This window comes from Mya arenaria, chromosome 13 (assembly GCF_026914265.1).
Source record: "Mya arenaria isolate MELC-2E11 chromosome 13, ASM2691426v1".
Lineage (NCBI taxonomy): Eukaryota > Metazoa > Mollusca > Bivalvia > Myida > Myidae > Mya > Mya arenaria.
The window spans coordinates 63588725-63614524 of record NC_069134.1 but is presented as its reverse complement, the minus strand read 5'-3'; the positions used below and the strand labels follow the sequence as shown (position 1 = coordinate 63614524).

The window sequence follows — 25800 nt, the reverse complement described above, 5'->3', positions numbered from 1 at the left end:
GGTGATGTAAATGCGACAAACTCTGTTGAAGAAATACACTTATATCTTAGTTGAACCTCGCTTTCAGCATCAGCCACTGAACGACGAATGGTTAAGGGTGACATCATAATTTAGTAAGTTTGCGTTATTATCATGTAAAATGATTAAAAAGCGCTCGCTTGTTTTACTTACACTGCCCTTTTTAATTATTAAGATCTTTCATACTATATTCAAACTATAGCACTCCTGCAGTTTAGAATGATTAAAAAGACTGCTTTAAAAGCTAATGTGACCCTTCCTGCCAATTTCTTCTGTCTGCTCCAGTTAACCCAACAACATGAAAGGGCTGAACCCGAGTCCCCTGGAGAGTAAGGGCCATCTTGACAACTTGACCCTCTAACCCTTTTTACCATACACCATTAGGTAAGATTAACATTTTGGGTCAGCCAAACACATAACACATAACAGTCATGAGTTATTCAACATATGAACAGATCAATTAAATCTAAGGGAAACATTAAATTCCATGAAATACAATGGAATTGAACAAAAAAAAAAAAAAAAAAAAATCTGAGTTAGCTGTTTTGTGTTATTCTGATTTAATCCTTAAGGTGACAAAATGAAACTGTTAATTTACCTTGTTAAATACTTCTACAAATCTGATTGTGTAGGAATTTAACCGAGTCAGCCAAACCAAATAACTTATTTTTATACAAAAAATCTCAAATAGTCACGTAAATATTTCTATTTTATTCTAACAAGCAGTTTTCATTCTGTAAGCAAGATTTCCATAAAAACTGATACAATTACTGAAGCTAACCTGATACATTATCTGCAGCTAACCTGATACATTATCTGCAGCTAACCTGATACATTATCTGCAGCTAACCTGATACATTATCTGCAGCTAACCTGATACATTATTTGAAGCTAACCCTGATACAATATCTGAAGCAAACCTGATACAAATTTAATGCCACAATCTGTTTTATAAAAAGCTCTGCGTCAAAACTATACACCAAAATTCAAAGCAAAATATATTTCTATATCTAATAAAAAATATGCATGCCTTATAATCTTATTCACTATAACGCAAAATATGTTCTAGTCTACAAGAAATTAACATTGACTGTCAATCTATTTGATAAAACACCAGATTTCTAGTCTAAAAATAATCTTCAACCCTACACAGCTTAAAAGCTTATCAGTATAGAAATTGATGATGACAATGAGAGTTGATGACATATTACTCAGAAACTGTAAAAATGTTATTTTTCCATCGCTGTCAAAGAAACAAATAAATCTTCAATATGACTGTAATGAAAATATTTTTCTCTCCATTTCAAAAAGATACAACATAATCAAGCTTAACTTACCCCAAGATAAGAACATTTTGGTATTGAAAACTACTCAAAATTAAAACCAAATTGATGTTTGTAGAAATTTACCCATAATGCATCAAAATATACTTTTTGTTTAAAACTTGCTCTCTAATAAAGTTAACATTATAATTGAAAATTACATATTTAAATGGACATGTTTACTTAATTTATTTGCAATTTTATATCAAAATCAAACGCGTAACCTTGATATTACAGAAGAAGCATGCTGCAAAAATGTTCGAAATCCTAAATTTGGCTGGCAAATTTCAAAATTAATCTGTATTTGCTACACCTGAAACTGTATTAAAAAACTGAAATTAACAGTTTTGCATCTTCACAATATATAAATTACCTTTTTAAGGCAAATTAATATCTACAATTTCATAACGCTAACTCCCTCTGCATGATTGTGTAGTTATCATGTATAGACAAAGAGCTATGGGAGATAATCTTTCAAGATAAATGTCTCATTTAGTATTACAGCATGCTTCCCCCTTTGTCAGATTGTGCATGTATTGCATCATGTTCAAACATTACAAAAGATACCCGCGCCACACAAAAACAACGCTCGTTCAGTTTTCTCAGCGGATCAAGGGGCATAACTTGACATTTTTTAAAGCCAGAGTTATGTATATTGTCATTGGCAATATCAGGGATGTGAATAACCTGGCACCTTAATGACTGAAACCACTTTGGCAATGAATGTGGGGGCCCCTCTTGCAAAAAAAAAATGGCGTTTGGAAACAAACTGGAGTGTCATTACTGAGAACAAATATAGAAACAACTAAATTAAAAAAAAAACTCATTTTCTTGACATTACTCAATGACAAATCACATCCCTGAATCCCTGAATATGTATAATGTTTTTATGCAAATATCTTGAAATCTTTCGCAGTTAAAATATTACATGAAGCCGCTGACATTGACACTAAGGCTATGGCAATAACTCAATTAGTTTTCTTAAAAAAAAGATAAGTTAAAAATTGGCAAAACCAAATCAAAATTTAAGACATTTAAGACATTTATGCATCCATCAATTTTCATTACAAAAAGTTAATAACACAATGTCCTATAACCATAACTTAAATTTAAATTAATATCTTATATCTAAATAAACCACTCATCCCATTTAAAGCCTTAAAGGAACTCAATCTCGGATTTTATGCTGACAACAAATCTTCAAAAGATTGCTGAAATGGAGTTATATTACTAACTTTTAAGAACAAATACCAAAAAGTGACTTGCAGGTTCTCACTTGAACATAGTTTTGTAAATCCAAGAAAAAAAATAAATCATTTCTCAATAGCATTACTACTTTGGGGCAAAAAGGAGCATTTTCTGTTTCAATTTTAAATTATAACAAAGAATATGGCTCTTATTTGTTTTATCATAGAAACAATAAAAATTCTCATTTCACTCAAAATTATTTTTTTCAAAGTCTGACTCTAAAAGACATGAACAAGCCACTTTAAACTGTTTTATCACTACATCACAATCTGACAAATCTTTAAAATGAACGATTCCCCAAAGATCCCAGAAAATGAAGTGCCATTACGTGTATGCGCATTAGAAGAAGCAGTAGTAGCAGCAGATTGTCGCCAAGCCTCCGTTCTCTGTTCCTGATATGAGGTGTTAAACAAGTTCTCCGAGCTACCTATGGGCTTACGGGGATGTTCCATAATGTAACGATACGCGTCCATTGCGCTGTATGGTCTGTTCTTGTTCTGCATACTCAACTTCCTGTATATAGAGAGTATATGAACTAAAATACATACTTTAAACGAAACTAGAGCTACCTGGAGCTTAGGCCAAAACTCCTTTTTTACTATCTGTCAAACAAGGGGCATAACTCTACAATTAATGATGTTCTACATACTCAGCTTCCTGTTGAAAGACAAAACGTGGATTAAAAAAAATGTTTAAAACGAAACGAGACCTGTCTGGAGCTTATATTAAAGCTCCTTTGTTTTCTTTATCAAACAAGGGGACATAACTTGACAACTATTGAAGCATGAGTTATGCATCTTACAATAAATGAGCATATCAGCTCTGAAAATAGGTGTTGAACGCATTAATGATTTTTAGTTTCAGCATGGTTCAAACTTTACACAACTGCACCAACACTAAAATAATACTTTAAACGAAACAAGAACCACCTGGAGCTATTGCCAAAACTCCTCTTTATTACTCTCAGTCAAACAAGGGGCATAACTCTAGAATTAATGAAGCCGGAGTTATCGGCCTTGAATAAAATGTGGGAGTTGTCTCTGAGAATATGTTCATTTAATTAAAAAATCTTGAACAAATTACGTTTTTAATTTGCACCATGGTTAAAGTTTGTACACAATGACTCCAACACCAATGGTATCACAATAGACTTTTTCATCAATTTACAGAAAAGCATACATGAGAAACATTTTTAGAAGAAATTATCAATTCTATTCAATAAATTTATGAAAAAATTTCTGGTAATTCAATTTCATACAAACCTTTGATGTATGTCGATCCATTGTAGTTCCGAGTTTTTAGCACTTTGCGCTCGTTTCATTTCATTTCGTTTAACACTTTCAATAAGAAACATTACGGCACATATCTTTCTCTAGTTATACGAAATTAATGTTTCTGGGTTTTTGTTTAAAATCGTTGTCCTTTTCAATAACAGACAAATAAACAATTGTAATTGAAGACATTCTATTTGTTGAAATATTTATCAGGCATTAGTATTGACTTACAAGTCAATAATCAAACAACAATTAGATGAAATCAAACAGGCATCGCATAATTTGTTCTGACAAATGCTTGACAAATAGTCGACTCTGTGGTCATAAATATTATATGACAAATATCAATACTCTTAGAACAAATACAGAACTGAGTTATGATGTTATGAATATAATAATATGCGGGCTTAATGAGAGAAGGGACCAACTAACATTAAAATATAGAAGGTTTTGGTACCTTATAGCCATAACCTCACACATAGAACAAACAAAAAAAGTCATATATTTGCACAAAACAGCAAAATATTTGTATTGTTAATAATGCAAAAACTTTCAAAGCGAAAAATGCTTTTATTTGAACTTTCCTTTACAATGGGTCTTCATAAAAATTATCGAAATTAACATGACATCAAGTCACCACGATTTGAAAATTTATTTAACCAAGGAAAAATGTTGCAGAACGATGCAAGTGGATGCTTATAATTGTCCATTATTCTTATTTTATGAAGGGACATAACTCAACAATGGTCAAAGCCAGAGTTATGGTCACTATGCATGTGTATTATCACATTAGTTCTTAGTTTCATGGGAATATTTTCAACAGTGGATACAGTCATGGCTCTGATTTAAGATTTTTGCATGACAATTCAGCTTTTCCAACAAAACCGAAGCTAAAAAAACTTGTCACTATGACCTTGACCTTTTGACCTCAAATTTAATAGGAGTCATCAATTTGTCTTGATCAAAGGTCCTGTGAGTTTTTTCTCCTTGGCTCTGTTATTTTTTACTTATTGATCGAAAACCATTTTGTTCCCTTGACCTTGGACCTTTTGATCTAAAAATAAATAAGGTCATGTACTTGTCATGTCGACTAACCTTCTTCCTGAAAAGAGACATCAGCATCATTCTAAGATCTTACCCAGTTTTGAGGGGGGCTCTTGATGTTGTAAAGACTTGTCTGCCCCTCATTCTAGGTGGTGGTCTCCCTTTTCTGGCACTCGACTCATCTTCATCATGTAGGTCCATCTATAAATAGATATTCATGCTTATAATTTACACAGGGAAAGGACTGCTTTTCACAATTTAATTTCAATAAGAATGCCCTTTAAGATACTTTCATAGACATAAATTAAATTCTTACTTTTAGGTGAAAGAACAGTTATTAATATCTTTAAATTTGACTACTGGGAATAAAAAAATAAGAAATTATCTAAAGTTAGGAAATGACCGAAGATGTTTTATGAATACCGGCCATCTTTACACAAAGATTATAAAGTTGCTTCTTCCACTGATGTAGCATACTTGATTTCAACATTCGACCTTAAATTGTTACACTTGAACTTAAATATTATGTAAATTCTGTTAAATTAATGCAAGCATTGCTACTGATGACTTAACAGCAACGACCATATCTCAACAGACAGTCAGATAAATTATGTACTGCAATTGTTCAAGCAAAACATACCTGGGGAATATTTATTCTCAGACTTGAGTTAGACTTTCTTATTGGAACACCGCTCAAATCAAGCTTGACCCCTGGAGTTACGACCTTGACCCCAGGAGCACTTGCAGGTCTCTCAGTTCTCGATGTTACAAGACCCTGCAACTCAGGCTCCTCATCTGAATGTGCAAGGCCCTCATCCACTGTTTGGCTACTTTCATGTGGAACTGTGGGGGAGTGATGTACCTCGCCATTAACTTGGTCAACGTCTTTTGGGGATTTTGATGTGTTTGTGTTGTCTGCCGGCTGCTCATTTTCTTTATTGCTCTCGCTGTGGTGGAATAAAAAAATGAAAGTTAATGAAATTAATTTAAGTATTAACATTGTAGGACTGGCTTATCACTATTCACAAACATTCACATTCTGATTTATCATAAATGGGGTAGCCATCATTGAAATAACGTCATTATATGTGCTTTATATATAACAAATGTTTTAAATTTGATGTGATGTCATAAATGAGAAGTGCAAGTTTGTTGGATCTAAAACATTAACTTCACTATATGTCACATACAATTTTCAACTCTATACATTGATGACATCGCATCAAAAATTATTAAACTACTTATATCAATGATTTTTAATAAAATTAATTCATGATGAAGACACAAGGAATTCACATAAACCAGAAATACATTTCAGGTACCAACCCTTCATTAGAAGGATGTATCGGTTCCCCTTCAGGTGTCTGATGAGCGTCTGGCTGACCCTGAGCATCCTCTGCATGAGTCTGGGTCATAGGAGAGCTTTCAACATTTGCCTGGTTATTGTCTCCTTGATTTTGCTGCTGAAATAAAAGACAAATCTCATAAATCTTAAGTTTCTAAAATCACAATTTAAAATCAGATTTTATCCAACTGTCAATTATTCTTTATGCAAATGTATTGCCAGATAAACCTAAAAATGGACTAAAATCATTGAAGCACTTGTTAGCAAGCTGTTGTCACCAGAACACTTTGGGTGGGTGGCTAGGTTTATTTTCACTCACACTTGGTCAAGGCCCATTCGGCAATTCTAGATAATATTGTCAGCCAAATGCAAGCCTGGTTGAGCCAATCTCATTCTTTAACGTATACCAGTGTATAGTAGAGTTTCACAGGACCCCCATTTAACGTCCCTCCCCGAAGACAATGACTAATTTTTTAGTGTTGCGGTGAGGGGTCGATTTTGTGACCCATGGATTGTCAGTCAAGTGTGTTACTACTTAATATGGATCCGTCTCTTAAACTGCTTTTGAATTAATCTCATAACAGCTCCACACTATTTAAGTTAGCTCTTAGCCAATGAAAGGCCTGCAAATCATCCTTGAGGTAAATTCGAATTTTGTAGCAGACGGCAAAAACATTTTTTCTGAAAGACACATTTCTTGACTCATATTTTCACAAATGAAGACTTAGATCTTAAAGAACTTCATGACAAATTTTTAATAAATCAGTTCAGTGATTCTATTGTTAATTGTTTTAAACCTCTGACAGAACAAAGTTCAAGTTCACAAAAAGAGTGGCCATTGCGCCACTTCCCTCTCATGTCTCCTTGCCTTTAAATTTGTTGTGATGCCTCAGTTTTACTAACAAAATTTTCTTATTGAATTTAAACAGCCATATTAAAACTGAGCCAGATAGATCATTCCTATCTCAACTGTAATATCTCGCAATCTTGATTTCAAAAATTGATTAACTTGCTGTAATTATTTTTTATATCATGATCTTAATATGACAGATTAATTTGAGGGGTTAACGTTGTCAAGACAAGTATGTGTTACGTGGTTAAAGACATGCCCATCTCAACTAAAGGGTGTCTGGTATGATCCCCAGTGGACATTTCTCTAGACATTTCAAAATGGACATCCATTATGGCATCTACACCAGAAATTGAAACAAGCACTATCTTCACAATCATAAAAACTTGAATTCCAAATTTTTATACTAGTGTTTGCCATAAAATACAAGACGAATTTCGAAGCAAGACATCAAAGACGCGGCAGAATAGGTTTAAGCGTGAATATATGTTTTCAGCATAATTTGAATAAGGATAAACATGCATAAGTTTTAACACTTAATATACATTGTATATAAGTGATTGAAAAAAGCAGGCATGACATGCATCATATTGTCAGAAACACATTCAAGAGTAAACAATTGTTAACATTCCGAATAAACACGGACATAGCCGAATTATGACGGTTTAATCAACTTTCTAGATCGTAGTTACTCGGTCGTCTCCGGCATGCGTAAATTATTTAGACTGGTACCTTGCATTATCACCGATAAAATTATTGGTGTTGGGTCGATTCGGCCGAGATATTATTCACAATATGCCCGTAAATTTTCACATGCTTATTTACTACCACAGCATGTATATAAATCATTTTCACAGAAAGTAAATTTCTAAAATAACGAACTCGTATGACCGGTGACCAGTCAATACAAAAAACACAGAGAATAACTTTTTTAATATCCTGTTTTAAACATTAGGCTTATTCGTTTTATATGACGTTTTGGAAGTTTTACACGCATCAAAACGGTTATTGACAACAAATTTTAAGTAAAGTTGAATAAGAGTTGATATCATTAACAAATCTTTTTTTTCATAACTAAAATTTATCCGTATACACTTCCTCATTGACAATTGCAAACATGTATCCCTATAGACGCGGCCTCCAGGCCGCATCTAATAATAAAAAAGACTCGCTTCATAAAATCCAAAATTTAAGAAAAGCCTGCATGCATTATAACAATCCAGGGCATGTGTGCTAATATGCTTATTTAAGGCAGTGGCCAAGATAGATACCTTAACATTACCCACAGACAGTATTGTGATATATGTGAATGTTTCAATTATAAGTTTCAGGCTACGGGACATGTCCCTGTTGATTCACCATTGTTTTTTTACCTTTCATTACAATGACAACTTTAATCAAAGTTAGTGGTCAACATTATATTTTGTCCAATGAGAAGGCAGTATTTCTCAAGTTTTCTTAAAAGTTTATTTCAGTTAATCAGCAGACAGCTGTTATTTATTTTATTGATAATTCAGATGCAGATATAAACAGTGGCTGGTACAGTTAGTGGGTAATGAAAACCACTAAAAAACTTAAAGTTTGTTAGAAATACGTACTTACACAAAACATGAATTTATTTTCTTTTTTAATTTATTTTATTTTACATACTAATAATCTGTATCCAATACAGAAAAGTGATTTCAGTGCAATTTTGCAATGAAATATTACATGTACATGAATATTTTGTCAGGCCAAAAGTTATTTCAATTTGAAAGACATTAAATGCCATTGTAGCTGTTCAATTTGGGGGCTTTAAATATAATAGGCTTTTCTGATTATGTCTGCAATTTGACTTAAATGATTAGCGTCTGCATTCTGGATTAATTGCATACATATCCTTACAAATGGTCAAGTGGTATTTAAAATGTGTGAATATGACATATATTTATGTATAATCAACTTTTGAACTTAAAGTATTAGAAAATTGAAATTATAAATAGGAGTATAGAAAAAAGCAATTTTCTTAAAAAAGGAACTTAAAATGATGAGTCATCCATATTTTATGGATGCATATCTGCATTGCTATTGAAAAGACCTGATATCATAGTATATTTATTTGACACCATTGCAAAGCAGTTTAACATGCTTATTGGTACCATCTGTGTAAATGAAATCAAATGTTTATTCTTAAAGGGACTTGTAAAATTAAGCACATGGTGATTTAATAAAGGTTTAAATATCCAGCACGTTGTGTAAGAGTCCCTGTGGCCAGATGGTGAAGATATGGGTTTTCCAATTTTTAATTGAATTTACCAGCGTGGGTTCACTCCGACTAAAATGAATTTTTATTTTTATACTTTAATTGTATTTTTCTTTCTGCAATTTTGGTATCGAAGAGTAAACAAACTCATAAGTGTTTTCAGATGCATAACCGGAAATACTAATTTTTGGTGCCAAAACATGAGTGACTCACTTTAACTAGTAATACTTAAAACAAGAGTGCCATGGAGCAAATGCCAATGTCCATCTGTTGTTTTCAGATCGGAGAGTTATGGGGCTTGCTGTACATATGCCAATGACTAAGTGTCAATTGTCTCTGGCAACATATGCACCAAGTTCCAGTTGAATATTATGAACAGTATTTGAATAATTGCCAAGGGTAAACATTTTTCATGCAAATGGCATTGCTGATGACAAACACACCAATAATGCAACTTATTTTATTTAAGCTAACTGGCTAAATATGTGAAAAGTTTGACATGAACTTCTCAGAATCATCCAAGAACTGAATGATTTTATTTGTTAATGAATACCAGTCAAATTCTCTGACATGAACTTCTCAGAATCATCCAAGAACTGAATGATTTTATTTGTTAATGAATACCAGTCAAATTCTCTGAAGATTCTTAAATTTAATCATAACAAGGTGCCAAATTTCACCACCATAAGGACATTAAGAATGTGCCATATTATTTCACCACCATAAGGACATTTAGAATGTGCCAAATAATTTCACCACCATGAGGACATTAAGAATGTGCCAAATAATTTCACCACCATGAGGACATTAAGAATGTGCCAAATAATTTCACCACCATGAGGACATTAAGAATGTGCCAAATTATTTCACCACCATGAGGTCATTAAGAATGTGCCAAATTATTTCACCACCATGAGGTCATTAAGAATGTGCCAAATAATTTCACCACCATGAGGATATTAAGAATGTGCCAACTTATTTCAAGATCATGAGGACATTAAGAATGTGCCAAATTATTTCAAGATCATGAGGACATTTAGAATGTGCCAAATAATTTCACCACCATGAGGACATTAAGAATGTGCCAAATAATTTCACCACCATGAGGACATTAAGAATGTGCCAAATTATTTCACCACCATGAGGTCATTAAGAATGTGCCAAATTATTTCACCACCATGAGGTCATTAAGAATGTGCGAAATAATTTCACCACCATGAGGACATTAAGAATGTGCCAACTTATTTCAAGATCATGAGGACATTAAGAATGTGCCAAATTATTTCAAGATCATGAGTACATTATTTTAGAATGTGCCAAATAATTTCATCACCATGAGGACATTAAGAATGTGCCAACTTATTTCAAGATCATGAGGACATTAAGAATGTGCCAAATTATTTCAAGATCATGAGGACATTAAGAATGTGCCAAATAATTTCACCACCATGAGGACATTAAGAATGTGCCAACTTATTTCAAGATCATGAGGACATTAAGAATGTGCCATATTATTTCAAGATCATGAGGACATTTAGAATGTGCCAAATAATTTCACCACCATGAGGACATTAAGAATGTGCCAACTTATTTCAAGATCATGAGGACATTAAGAATGTGCCAAATTATTTCAAGATCATGAGGAGATTAAGAATGTGCCAATTAATTCCACCACCATGAGGACATCTAGAATGTGCCAAATTATTTCACCACCGTGAAGTCACTAAGAATATGCCAAATAATTTCAAGGCCATGAGGATATTTAGAATGTGCCAAATAATTTCACCCTCCATGAGGACATTAAGAATGTGCAAAATTATTTCAAGATAATGAGGAAATCAAGAATGTGCCAAATTATTTCAAGATCATGAGGACATTAAGAATGTGCCAAATTATTTCACCACCATGAGGACATTAAGAATGTGCCGAATTATTTCAAGACAATGAGGAAATCAAGAATGTGCCAAATAAGTTCAAGATCATGAGGACATTAAGAAAGTGCCAAATTATTTCATCACCATGAGGACATTTAGAATGTGGCAAATTATTTCAGACCCATGAGGACATCAATAATGTGCCAAATTTCATCACCATGTATGCCAAATTACACCATCATGAGGACATTAAAAAATATGCCAAATTTCATCACAATGAGGCAACAAAAATGTGTTAAATTTCATCACAATGAGGACACAAAAAATGTGCCAAATTTCATCACAATGAGGCAACAAAAAATGTGCCAAATTTCATCAACATGAGGACACAAAAAAATATGCCAAATTTCATCACCATGTGGACATTCAGAATATGCCAAGTTTCACCACCATGAGGACATTAACACTCTGTAAATAGAATTTTCAAATGGAAATCACGTCAAGTGCTTTTTATATTTGAACACTTTAAACACCTAGCACGAATATCGGCCAAAATTTTAAATTCCTTTTAGTCCCATGGACAAGATTCAATACAATATAATTATATACGAACAGTCAATATTTTATCAAGCTAAATATTTGTCATCGATAGACATATGCAAATTACTTTCACATATTCAGTGCAACGCTACAAATAACTGCTCATTGAATTTTTCCTTTTTCTAACTTCTTTTTAAGCTTTAAAAGGCAAACATAAAAGAGTTTATAATAAATCATAAGAAGTCTTTCCAATATCTGCACGTAAATTATTTTTCTCTGGGGTTTATATCATTTCAAAACTGATACACTGGTAAATGTTATTGATAGCATTGGACGTTTTTGACCAGATATGATTTCCAACCCATAGGTAAGTACCTGTTCTATCTTAACAATTATATGCCTTCAACAAACAAAATCATTTTACAAGCGCTATTAATCACTTCTCTATGATAGCCTCATATCCGTGTAACTCCTACTATTGACAAAGTTTGACATTCATTTTGTTCGATGTATGGATTTTGATATAGACTCAAAATTAAAAATTGAAAGCTACTTCAAAAGCCTTTAAGTCATTGTAAAACAATCTTATTTAATAATATGGATTTCAATTATATTGATTGCGAGATATATCAATTTTAGAATTCATTTTACTCTAAAATAAATAAGTCAATATTAAGTCAAAGAGTAACATAGATATTAAAGGAAATTGGGATACAATGTCAATTGCTTAAATAAGATCTTTGTACAAAAAAAATGTGAAACTTATCTTCAGAGTCACAATTTGATTTAATTAATTCGGAAACTGAGAAACATTATACTGCTTCAACACTGGAAAAAGGAAATTAAAAGCATTTACTGGATGATAATAAGTCTATTATTTAATAAAAAAAAGTGTAACTGGTTTTACCGTTTCTGACACACGGAGTTGAAGAGTGATATCATGCCAGAGGTAAATGTTTTGATATGTAACTATGGTAACCAAATATTGGTAGCTAGTAAACATCACTCCCTGTCAGAGCTAGATAACATTTTTATAGCTGCAGTTTTTTTTAAGGATATTATAATCACTATGATTGTCTTCCTATTAAGTCATGGCACGTCTAAAATCAGGCTGTTTTTACAGTGAATTCATTTTTGAAATTTTTGTTTGAATATAAAATTACCAATTGCCTGTAGATTCTATGATACAAGAAAACATAGATATATTGTAATGGCAAAATAGAGGTTGAAAATAGACAAATGTTTATAATATAATAATGCCACTGAAAAGAGCAATAAAAAAAGCTTCCTCAATATTGTGCCCTGTCGTCATTGTGTTTTAATTCACTGGACTCGATTAAAGCGTGAAATACACACACGCAGGTCCATTTTACAAGGTATTAGATCAATTAAGATCAGATTACAGGGCTGAAAGCTGGCCGTTGATGGGATTCACAATCAATACTTACGTATTGACTTTCAACAGTTTATGAATCTGACGTATTTATTATTTATAATCCTCCGGACAAGTGGCTTACAAGTTGTCGTACAGTGATTTGGAATTTAAAACATCTCTATTCAGGTTTTGACAGAATTTTAATAATAATGACTTACAGTTTCTCAATCGTCTGAAATTTTATCAAATAACTTACTTTTATTAGCATTTATGTATTTTAACTGAAATGGTCTGAATGAATCACACTTCATGAAAAGATATTGCAACTTCAAACGATTGAAATCATTTAAAAGAAACATCAATGTATTCAAATAAATTGAAACTTAGTTTAGTTTAACGTAGCTTAAGGAATAAAAAGTAATCGAAAATCGTTGACTTTATGTTGTTGTAAATTTAATTATCAGAAGTCAGTGATAAATTTCAACCATATCAATTGCTAACAAATCGGTTTTGTTTAACAAGTACTTCAAACTTCTAACAAGCTTTAAATTGTGTTTGGCGTTTTACGAAGTTTGTCATAAACTTAAAACCTGATGTACTCAATAAGAACTGATAAGCAAAGCCAAGGCAATTTTGTATTTGAAAATTGTGCGTAATATGTTTGTCATATATAACCGAACTTCAAAACAGGATTTTAAAAGCAGTTTTAAAACGTAACTTTCGCAATTTTTGTACAACTTTATGAAAACATGAGTGCCACGGAGCAAATATTTAGGATTATCTGGTGTTGTTTTCTCAGTCAAACAAGGGGGATAACTGAATAATTATTAAAGCTAGAGTTATGGGCCTTGCTATACATGTGGGTTATATTACTATTGTTTCTGGTAACATGACACCATAGAGTGCAAGAACTGAATATCTCCTTCTATTTCTATATGCAGTGAATGAGCTATTCTGCTAGGGTTACAATGTGTGCCAAGTTTCATTGAAATATTTAATAGTGAAATTAAACTAAAATTCCATTTAAATATAATTATTTATTCATGTCAAAGATCAATTTTGAAAATCACCCTACATTTTTAAAGAATTTTAGTAAAAAGATAAATAAATTTCTTCAACTTTCTTTCAGTTAAACTTTGAAATATATTGAAGTTTAAAAAAAAACAATTAGGTAAGGTAGGAGTTGGTTGTATATTTACTTGTCTAAAATGGCATACTTAAATTTTTGATATCCATTGTTGACATTTTTAAAATAAAACTGTAAGTGAAAGCCGAGACGGTAAACACCATAACAATAAGTCAGTTAGTAATAGGAAACTCAAATATAACATTCAAATTAAAATTTTAATGAGAAGTTATTATTTTTAGCGAGGAGTAAGAAAATAATAGAGTAAGATAGCCTTTTGCAAATATTCCTTACTTTCTCAAGCTAAAAAAATAAACAGAGCACTATTTTCAAGACTCCTAACAGAAATTTGGGTTATTTCATCGAGCATCTCAAATGGATGCAAACTCTCCTTATTTTTTCAAAATGGAAAAAGGAGTAAATCTGATATTTTTTATTAATATACTACGGTACCTATTTGCATATTGTCATTGATAATGTTTGTACCAAGTTTCATATGAATATCTGAATGGTATCCAATTAATGGTAATTATATAAGTTTTCTCTGAATATCATTTCTTGCCACAATTTCACTATGAACAACAAACTTATGAATATACCTGATTAATTTCCTGAAAAAACCCCAATAGACATGCCAAAACTCTTTCACAAAAAGGTAATATATTATTTTGTCTTATTTTATACAGGTAGAGACAGAATCAAGTCCACACGATGGAGAGTTAGCCATGAGAGGATACAAACTTCTGGAGCGCGAGGCAGAAGAGGTGGTAAAATGTGTTAAATACAGCTCGGAGGAAGAGGTCGTGCGTCGCCTCATACACAACCAGCAGGATGCACGGGAAATATGCACGATCATTGTGCAGGATGGAACAACTGCGCTTCATGCCCTTGCTCAGATGTCCCGACCACAGATACTTCAGGTTGGGTTATTAATTACATAAATATCTTCACACAACCTTACTTAATTTTTAATTTTCTTTCCGGTTCTGTGTTATTTGTGACTAAATTTTGCACAAAAACACTGTTATGTATCAAAACGAACATTTAAAAATGTAAATATGTCCAAAGAATTTGTGAGAATAACGCTTTTTTATTCTTGAAAAAACCTTAAATTTGATTGGTTGAATAAGACAAGCAATTTGATTGGTTAATATTCCAGTTCTTAATATATGGTATATAAGCTTTGATACACCCCTAAACTGAGGTAGTTTTCAGATTTTATTATTATGTTTTTCTTCGATGTTATGATGACCGGTCAACCAACGCTTGACAGCAAATAGCACCAAATATTTACATTTCAGTTTATTACATAGAATAAACATTTACCTGCTAGATTTGATATATGACTTGATTTCCATAATTTTATCATCATAAATTTGACAACCTACATACTAATCATAAGAACTGAACATTTTTTACTGATCAATGAGAACACTATTATAATTTTTGATAGCTATAATTATGGATAATCAACATTTGAATAATCTACCTTCTGGTAACAAACACTTTAATTCAAAATCTGCATCATTATTTTTTTTTTATTTCAATTAAAATTCTCACAAGACACAAAAAATAAGGCCAATTCTTAAATAAAATCATGTATTGATTCAGTCAAAATGTTTTTTTATGAAACTTATTTGACAATGAACAGAATCAAATATTTACATGGTTTTAGATATCCGATTGTACTGTATTGCAAAATTATGTATTTTTACGTCTTTACATTTTTTTTATTTCAGCTGCTACTAGATCTTGGGGTTGATGTCAACGCTCGAAATAATGAGGGTAAAACACCGTTACACACTGCACTGTTGTACAACAATTTGTTAGTCGCTCGAATGTTGATTGACAGCGGTGCCGACATAAACGAGAAACTCTCAAAACGAACGGGAATGTCGCTGTTACACAAGCTTGTACTGCGAGACAACATTCAAGGGGTGCAACTCTTGGTAGACCGAGGGGCTTTTGTAAATGACAAGGATATAAGCGGCCGAACGCCTCTACATGTGACGTTATTGCGCAATAATGCTAAGATGACACAATACTTGATCGAAAAGGGTGGGGAGGTGAATGCGGTCGACAAAGCCGGGGACAGTTTGTTACATATGGCTTTGCAATACAAAAACACAGATATATCTAAAGTTCTCATACACAAAGGTGCTGATCTGAACATGAAAAACAAACAGGGGTTAACTCCTCTGCATTTAGCTGTTGACGGACCTTACGTTGAACTTACTAGGATGATTTTGAAGAAAAGTACAACCAATGTGAATACGAAAGAGAAGTTAATGGGTCGAACCCCACTTCACTTGGCTTGTGCCCACAATAGCTCAAATATTGCAAGGATGTTGATCGAAAATGGTGCAGACGTGAATTTATCCACAACTTTTCGGAAATCTCCATTACACATTACTGCCAAGCATAATGCTACTGACACAGCTCAACTGCTGATAAAACATCATGCAAATGTGAACATGCTTACTGTTGGAAACAAAACACCGCTACACGAAGCTATCGAAAGCGAGAGTTACAACATAGGGACATTATTAGTACAGGCCGGAGCGAACATTAATTTCCGTGACCTACATGGCTTGACCCCTCTACACTACGCTACAAACGCTCAATCGATCAGCTTCATGAGCTTTCTGTTACATAATGGTTCACTGGTCAACTTACGCGATAACAAACAGAAATCCGTACTTCATCATGCAGCGTTGATCGGAAATACAGATATTTGTGTATTCCTTCTAAAGACTGGAATTGATAAAGACTCCCCCGATGAGGATAACAAGAAAGCGGACTTCTATGCAGAAACTCCAGAACTTAAGAAGCTTCTCCAAGATGGAATTAAGATTGAAGAAAGTAAACCTTTCCATTCATTTCGGAAAGGTACAAACTACAAATGACACTGGCCTAAGTGGAGTTTACTATTGCCATTCAATAGAACCCGTTGTCTGTGAGTACTTAAATGTGGAACTTGAAAGACGCCATAATGAATGGATCCTTCTTGAAACAGAATATCTGAGTGCTAACTTTTACATCAAAAGCTTTATTACATGTGAAAGGCCAATCCGTGGAATAGTTTTACTTTCATGACACTGAACATGCTAAACTTTTCTGTATTCTTCAGCATTGATTTAAAATTTCTGAGCAATATGTCTTTTGAACAAACTCAAAGAAGATTTTCTTATTTTCGCTTCTCTTTATATTCGTCTGTCAGTGAGTACAATACACTTATATCAAATAACTGCATTTTGATTTATTGGGGTGTTACGCTTAAAGCTTTAGAAATCACTGATAATATTTGATGTGCATTTAAAATGTATCTGTTTGAGATATTAAAAGATAGTTAATGCCTCTCTTTTTTTTCCAACTGTGACGACAGTGCCCATAAACAATTGGTGAAAATATCTTTTATGTTTGCATCTTAAATTTCCAACAAATGAGCTAAAACAATGGAAAAATATGAATTATGATAGTTAGAATACAACTTAGATAAGCAGCCAATGAAATTGCAGATAGGCAATCATTAGTAAAAGGCTTAATTATTAATAATTTCAATTTTCTCAGGTGTTTTTACATCCGCCTGCTCCCTATATCAGTTTTTAAATTGAGTATGTGTGAGCCAATGAGGTTATATTCTAAGTCAATTAGATGACCCGAAGTAATATCTCAATGATTAAGAAGGGTTTGTTTGTTATGATCAATCTGCCCAATCTTAATCATTAAGAGTTTTCCTTATGTCATCTAGCTATACGATATTTTAACCTTAATTAACTGTGAGTGTCTTATATATGTATTCAAATTAGTGGTACACTTCTTGTTGCGTACACTTGATGACATAATCAGTGCTTAGAAAATGGTAAAACAAAGCAACAAAATTGAAACCCATTTAAAAGTTTAACACCATACGGAATACTCAGTTATTTTTTTTAAAACAGAAATACTGCATAAACTGTATGCATTAGTACCAAAATACATCTAAAAATAGACCACTTTGATCTAAGTCATAAATTAAAAAAAAATCTTAACTTTAAATATTTACCAACTTATAGCAACTGGCTAGATTTTTTATTAAAAGAACATCACCAAAAAATCCCAGATTGGCTGAAATATTTTTTCTAAGCTGATCAAGGGAGCCAACTCCTTAATACTTCATTGAATTGGCACAGTTGTTGAACATGTTTATACTGAGTGCCAAGACATATCATCAATAAAGGATCTTAGTCATTACTTTAAATATTTCAAATCTGTATGAAACATCACAAATGGCAAAACAATACAACATTTTTTTCATTTCCTCAACTTCTGTTCATTTCTATTGTTGGCTACAGTTCAGTTCTTGTAAATATAGAACAAAATTATGAAACTTTGACACTAACATAATTTCAATCTACTAAAAATCAACTTACTGGATCTTTATTGAAATGGGCCTCAAAATTTGTTAGAATATCAGTTTCTGTAAAGTCTGTCTTGAAATTGTCAGCGTTAAAGTTTCTGCACAATGGGGACATCTTTTCAACAAGAGTGTAATAAAATATTGTCTGACCACGGATTTCAGTTAAATATTTAGTGAATGTAAAACATTGAATTGTAACTATTACATGCAAATCCAAGGCAACATAAACAATACCGTTGCCAAGGACAACACTTAGGGTGTGACACTATCTCAACCTTTTCTTATTCAAGGAACAGAAGATCTAAAAATCATATCAATTTTACCTGTTGGTGTTGCTGCTGCTGTTCTTGTTCTGTTTGGTGCTGCTGATGTCCATTCTGATGTGTGTGGTCAGTTAAATGCTGGTGGTCAGTATGTTGGTCAGTTAACTGTTGGGCCACGGCCATAGCGCAGTGGACACAATCTGGCTTGGACTCTATCACTTCATCCGTTACCTAAAATGGTGGAAGAAAAGAAATAATCATCAAAACACAGCATAAAATAAACAAACACATTTTCATGCTGGTGGTCAGTCTGTTATTTGTTTGGCAGCAACCAGGGATTGACATCCATTACTCGCTAATTCACCTAAATTGGTGACACAAATATGAAATCAGGTAATTACCTACCTGACTTATCTACGAAACAACTCATTATTTACCACAAAAATGAAGCTTATGACCTTGATCTACTGCTGAAACAAGAGTGCCAAAACCTGTCTGTTGTTTTTTTTTTAGTTGTGAAAGGGGCATAACTCAACAATTATTAAAACCAGAATCATTGGCCTTGCAATACATGACTGTGTGTATTGTATTTTTATCATATTTTTATGGGTACATTTTTTTAACCTTGCCCATAGGCAAGATATGGATTTCCAGCATGGCCAAATATTTGGATCTACTTATCTGGGGTGGGAAAAATGAACCTCCAACAGTTTTTGAATTATGGCTAAAAAAGTTTTTTGTATGCCTGCACCTATAAGAAAGATTATCCTTAGTAAATGAAACATTGTCCATGGTGCTACAATTCTTCTTTGGCAAAACAAAATAGTATCTGGTTTCCAAGTGCCTACCGGAGGTTCTGGTGTGTTTCGCGGACTGCTGGTGGTCAGGGACAGATGCTCAGACGGACCTGCGGACTGGACGCGTCGGGCACTGAAGTCCAGTTTCAGGTCCAGTTTCTCTTTCAGTACAGAGGTCATGGGACGTGGCGTGTACTCAACCTGGCTCAACTGAAGAGCAAAAGAAAAGTTATGCAATTGAAACTATAACTCTTTTAAATTCAAACCCTGATTTAATCTTTATTTCTCTGATAAACTTTGTACTCAGCCTGACTCAACTGAAGAGCAACATGAAAATGATGCAATTGAAACTGAACACAGTTTTAAATTTAAACTCTGCTTTAATCTACATTTCCATGTTTTAGGGTTTTCCTTAGTATCTTCAAGGTGTGAGTTCTCTAACCCTCATGGTTGACACATTGAGGTCTCTGGTAACTTAATAGTGTCCCAATGTCATGGCTGACACATTGAGGTCTCTGGTAACTTAATAGTGTCCCAATGTCATGGCTGACACATTGAGGTCTCTGGTAACTTAATAGTGTCCCAATGTCATGGCTGACACATTGAGGTCTCTGGTAACTTAATAGTGTCCCAATGTCATGGCTGACACATTGAGGTCTCTGGTAACTTAATAGTGTCCCAATGTCATGGCTGACACATTGAGGTCTCTGGTAACTTAATAGTGTCCCAATGTCATGGCTGACACATTGAGGTCTCTGGTAACTTAATAGTGTCCCAATGTCATGGCTGACACATTGAGGTCTCTGGTAACTTAATAGTGTCCCAATGTCATGGCTGACACATTGAGGTCTCTGGTAACTTAATAGTGTCCCAATGTCATGGCTGACACATTGAGGTCTCTGGTAACTTAATAGTGTCCCAATGTCATGGCTGACACATTGAGGTCTCTGGTAACTTAATAGTGTCCCAATGTCATGGCTGACACTCAATGGAATATTATTTTGGGAATCCCACAGATGCAAATTTAGTTCGAAGTCATTAAAAGTTTCATCAGGGACTCTAGTTTTCTTTGTCAGGGAAGTCCCTGGTCTTTATCTTGGCAGTAAATCTCAAACACATTTCTTGTGATGTAAACAGTAATAATGTAGTTAATTTAGATGCAGCACTAACAATTAAAGTTCAGGATAAGAGTGGTCTAGTGGTATAGGCATCCATTTCTCATCCCAGATGTTGTTGGTTCGAGCCCCACCAAGGGCACTATGTCATGGCTTCTTTGAACGTTTTTGCCAAGTAAACAGACTCAAACCATTCAGCTTTCATCATGATCAAACTTGTTTACATTATTATGATTAAAAATTAAAAATACTCAAACATCAGATGTTAATTTCAAAGAAATGTAAATAGTTCTTACATTATTTCTCCTGTGACCGTTCTCCTCCAAAACCGACTGCATTCCGGGTGAGAAGAGAAGGGGTGTGGCCGTGTCACGACCCCCGGGGCGGGGACTAGCAGAGTATGGGCGTAAAGATTCCTCAGGCGAGTTAGGGCGAGGCATCTGGTCACCAACCAGGTTGGCACGACGATTAAGCTCTTTGCGTAGGTCCTCAATTGTGTGAATGGTGAACCTGTGGATAGTTAGTGTTTTGTGAAATGATAATTGTTTGTGGCTTTTATTGATGATCACATGTTATGTATTCTGTGCTTTGTAAATGGCATCTTTTTCTTATCATTTGGAATATATAGATCCTGTAGAAAATAAGATTACGTAAGATAAGACAATGTGTACTTTGAAGGATTTTTTAGAATAAATTAAATATTTATAGGTAAAAAATGTGTAACATCACAAGGTATTCCGCAAACAGTCTTTTTAGTTTGTTTATTTAGTACTCCAAGGTTCGAAGCATAATTAGTAGTGCCTTAACCCTGCCACAATCAATGATCCCCTTCTGAATGATGCAAGTTTGGGAACATCAAAATATTGCCAGTCATGGGTCTATAAATATCACTTTACAAAACTGCCAGGCTGTGGTAATATCAAATAAGGAGAATTATTCGAGTGTGCCACTAATATGGTTGACAGCCAACCATAGATCAATATGGCCTGATGACTTCAGACTCTTCTTAAAGTTGACTCTGAATGTTTGGGTGGTGTTATATGACCTCATCATTGGTGCAAAATTGTGGTTCAAGAAGATTTAAGTGCAAACGATAGTTTTATTATCATTCAATTCATTTTAAATGCAACTGTGTTTTTATTCCCAATTTTATGCATCCGACCTTGAATAAAATAACACCTTGGACGCAAACACATTGTTATTATTAGTTTATGCAACAAAATGTGTTGATAAACTTAATGATTTTTTTTCTTTTTTATCAAAAATAATCATCTACAAAAACAAATCACAAAGAATTAATTTACTCTCGAACTGATTCACAAAAAAATTAAAAATGAGAATGGTGGGGCAAACGCAAATGATCATCTGTTGTTGTTTTTTTATTTGAAAAGGGCATAACTCCACATTTATCAAAGCCACAGTAATGGGCCTTGATTTTTGTCTGTATATAATTGTCACTGGCAACATGTGTACTAAGTTTCATTTCAATATCTTGAACAGTTTTTGAGTAATGGCCAAGGTCGAAGTATTTGCACACTGTTGCTCACCCCAACACCGACAGCAAGGGTCTGACAATACTGACAAAATAGATGAACATCAAAAACAAAATTGAAACAAAATACTCTATTTTTAATAGAACTTAAAAATTAGTATAAAATTAGTATGAAGGTGACTAGAATGAAAATATCAGTAATAGAATAAAACAATTTGCAGCCCTAAGCATTTTAAATGGGGATGATATGAAAACAGATACTGTTTCATTTTTCAAGCAAGGAATACATTAATCATATAACATCCCATATTATAATTTATGTTCATAAAACATCTTGAGCCATTTTTTTTAAGTTGACTACCTAAAGTTTTCATAGTGAAATTTAAAGAAAAATACAACTGTTTCTAACATAAAGTATGTATATAACATAACATTTATGAAATAAAGTATTTTATATATTACTTAAATTGATCATATCCCATTTTCAGTGATAAACTAAATTTAGGAAAATGACCTACGTTAAGAAATGACTTAAGGTGTTTTATGAATATCGGTCCGGTTACATAGATTTTCCAAAAATTTCAATATGCTCATTTAAAATAATCTGCAATGGAAATATTCAAAACTACAAAGTATTGGAATAAAAGTTGACCTCAAAATTACTGTAATCACCAAATTCCTGGAATGAATGTGAAAACAAGGAAAGCTACCGCTATTGCATTCGGAACTCCTCGGCCATTTTTTCAAAAACAACCTCGGATGTATGCGGGTACATCTGTTGAAGTAGTCCGTATTGTTTTGAATAAAGGCATTAATTAAATGTAGTGTTTAATAGTTGTATTCATTGCTCTCAGTTTAAATTGATTGCCAGTGAAGTGTATTATTGCAAACATAATTACGATTCACAAGAGTTAAGTCATCAATTTTAACTACTAAATAAGATTACTACGCGATCTATTTGCAGCGGACTTAAACGTACCACTTTTTAAGTATGTAAACCGTCCATATACATCCGAGGTTGTTTTTGAAAAAATGGCCGAGGAGCTCCGAATGCCGCTATTGCAGACTGCCCAAGATAACATGAATGAGGATAAAAAAAGGTATGCTCAATAATTGGTTGATAAAATATCAGTCCACAGTACTATTATATTTTATTTTTTTTCTTACTTTTTATAAAAAACTCTGAATTTTCCACTTTAAACTAATCTGATTACCAATTTTTTACCACACATAATCATCCTGGGCAGACTGTACAAATAAAATTATTATTTTATTAATAATTTTGACCAGTAGGGGTAGACCACTATATGAGAAAGAGTCATTTTTGAGTTTTCTTCTTGGACTTAAAAGCAACCAAATTTATTTAAAAGTGATGATACCTGTGCAATGGAAATGTATGAAGTTTCACAAAAATCACATTCAAAATTCGCCTAATTTCATCCATACAACAGGTTCAGAAAATGGAGGTTTCAATTTCTGGCTAAAATCAAATTGATCTTTTTTAAGTATTTTGTGGTATCTGGAACTAATTTATGTAGAATTAACATTCTTAAATAGAACATGGTATTTCCTTACACATGAGGTTATTTTTTTAAATTGTGATCCATTTTTGTTTTTGTTATCTTTCAAATTTAACACTGATTATACTATCAAATCTGAAATAAAAGATTTGTATCACTAATTTGTATTTTCTTAGGTTTGTACAAGCATTTGTACTTAGCTGCCTTCAAAATCTTTGGTGAACACCGTTTTATTTTCAAAAAAATTATGGATTTAAAAAGCATGATTTTGTTGATTTGTTGCCAAAATACATAATATATCATAAAAATATTATAAATGCTCCAGCAATCAACCCCAACAGGTCAACAGAATCCTTTAATTCCTTTAATGAAAGAAAACATATTAACATAATAAACATAAATATAATCAAACCACAATCCGAAAATGAATGATCTGCTGCTAAAAATGTGTGACTTTAACAGCACACCCCTAAGTTACCATTTGCAATGGAAAATGTAATGTTTAGGGTCCATAAAGGGAACTGTTGATGAGAACAGCAACCCCTTGGTGAGCGGTTGTATAAAGGGGCTGGTTCGCAGCTTGCTGGAAATAACACATCACTTTTATATAGAATTCAAATGATTATACACCTTTGGATAAAACTCTGTGGACACAAAGTATTCAATTAAAAACTGTTGTGACTCATATGGTTATAAATCATTGGACACACACACACACAAAATGTAATCAATTATACACATATGGCCATAAACCTTGTACATATGGATAAGCAACCATGATACAAGTCTAAATACATTCAGACCCCAGTCCCTTTTGTTTACATAATTATTTTCAAATAAATGTGATATACTGTTCCAGGGCGGTTCTAAGAATGGACGTTAGAGGGCACAACCTTTTGACATGCGCCCCGTCCTAAAAATTGAAACTTGAATGATTAGAATGTTGGAAGGGGGGTGGTGGGTACTCCCAAAAGCTTTTTTTAACAATTAATGTCCGAAATGGTGCATTTTGAGTGTACTTTATTACTTTTTTCTCCAATATTGACATTAAATGCAAACTTTGATTTTAGGGTGGGGCGTGCACTGAGTGTGCCCCCCTCCCTGAATCTGCTAGTGCTGTTGCAGCTTAAGGCAGATATAATTTTATGAATGTTTAAATAATCAGCATATTTATTAGAAGTTATTATCAATAAATTCAAGACAAGGATAATCAATACCAAACATGTGATTTGTGATGCATTAGACCAAAGAGTGACCAAGCAAAACTGTGATTTGAAAACTTGAGATTTATTTTCAATATTTAAATCAAGGATCAATTATGCACAAAAGATAAACCTGCATGCATATCCTCAAATTTCATGCATTTGTGATTTGGCAGTACAATAAAGACAATGGTGAAATAATAATGTGAAAAAAAATCTGATTACTTCTATATAAATATCAAGACGAAAATCCAAACTTATATTATCAAACCAGCTTCTTGGCAGGGTTTTTATAAAGGACATTCCCATGAAACTAAATTCAAAGAAACCATCACTTTGTACATGTATACAATAAACGCTATTTTTCCGTATCTGTTGGAAACATTTTCCAGGCGTAAAAACAGAAATTAAGTTAATTATTAAACCCTTCATTTTTTCCAGTAACTGAAGCCTAATAAAAATGGCAAAAGTAATCAGACTTTAACGCATTTCAATTTCAACAAACAGTTAACATACAATATATCTGTCACATATTGGGCTGAAACAAGAAATACACTGCTGAATAATTATAAATAAAATCTTCAATAATTGTCAGGCGTGAAGCTAGCGTAAATTTGGGACACTGCCGATCGATGCCGGACTGCATATTAACCCTTTCAGCCCCCCCCCCCCCCCCTTCGGTTTTTAATTCAAATTCTGTGTTTTTGGCAGATCAAAAACTTCGACCTGTCAAAATTTCATTACCCAACTGCGT

General features: G+C 33.2%; 2 protein-coding genes across 14 annotated transcripts in view; one reads left to right on the top strand and one right to left on the bottom strand.

The window, feature by feature from the left end:
• Window positions 1-25800, bottom strand: part of LOC128214034 (uncharacterized) — a 65606-nt gene that overhangs the window by 9135 nt on the left and 30671 nt on the right. For 6 of the 11 annotated variants that reach the window (XR_008257858.1, XR_008257859.1, XM_052920254.1 and 3 more), the window contains 8 exons: window positions 24323-24427; window positions 21129-21342; window positions 19769-19927; window positions 18981-19151; window positions 6233-6369; window positions 5547-5853; window positions 5001-5107; window positions 2917-3101 (listed from right to left, as the gene is read on the bottom strand). Coding sequence is in view for 9 of the 11 variants with exons in the window: in XM_052920254.1 (XP_052776214.1) it covers window positions 2917-3101; window positions 5001-5107; window positions 5547-5853; window positions 6233-6369; window positions 18981-19151; window positions 19769-19927; window positions 21129-21342; window positions 24323-24427 (1385 nt within the window). In the remaining 2 variants the exon portion in view is untranslated. The remainder of the gene's footprint in view (window positions 1-2916; window positions 3102-5000; window positions 5108-5546; window positions 5854-6232; window positions 6370-18980; window positions 19152-19768; window positions 19928-21128; window positions 21343-24322; window positions 24428-25800) is intronic. The other 5 variants (XM_052920259.1, XM_052920262.1, XM_052920261.1 and 2 more) reach the window with 3 other exon arrangements.
• On the top strand, window positions 11997-17615 carry LOC128214036 (putative ankyrin repeat protein RF_0381). Of its 3 annotated transcripts, none has more exons than XM_052920265.1 (3): window positions 11997-12124; window positions 14945-15178; window positions 15998-17615. In XM_052920265.1, the coding sequence occupies exons 2-3, from the start codon at window positions 14984-14986 to the stop codon at window positions 17162-17164; spliced, it is 1362 nt and encodes a 453-aa protein (XP_052776225.1). In that variant the 5' UTR covers window positions 11997-12124; window positions 14945-14983; the 3' UTR covers window positions 17165-17615. The 3 variants fall into 3 exon arrangements, with proteins under 3 accessions (XP_052776225.1, XP_052776224.1, XP_052776226.1); XM_052920264.1 differs by lacking the exon at window positions 11997-12124 and adding an exon at window positions 12437-12706; XM_052920266.1 differs by lacking the exon at window positions 11997-12124 and adding an exon at window positions 13260-13318.

Coding starts and splice junctions, on each gene's coding strand:
- LOC128214036 (XM_052920264.1), top strand. Junction 15,179..15,997: donor CCCGACCACAGATACTTCAG/GTTGGGTTATTA, acceptor TTTTTATTTCAG/CTGCTACTAGATCTTGGGGT.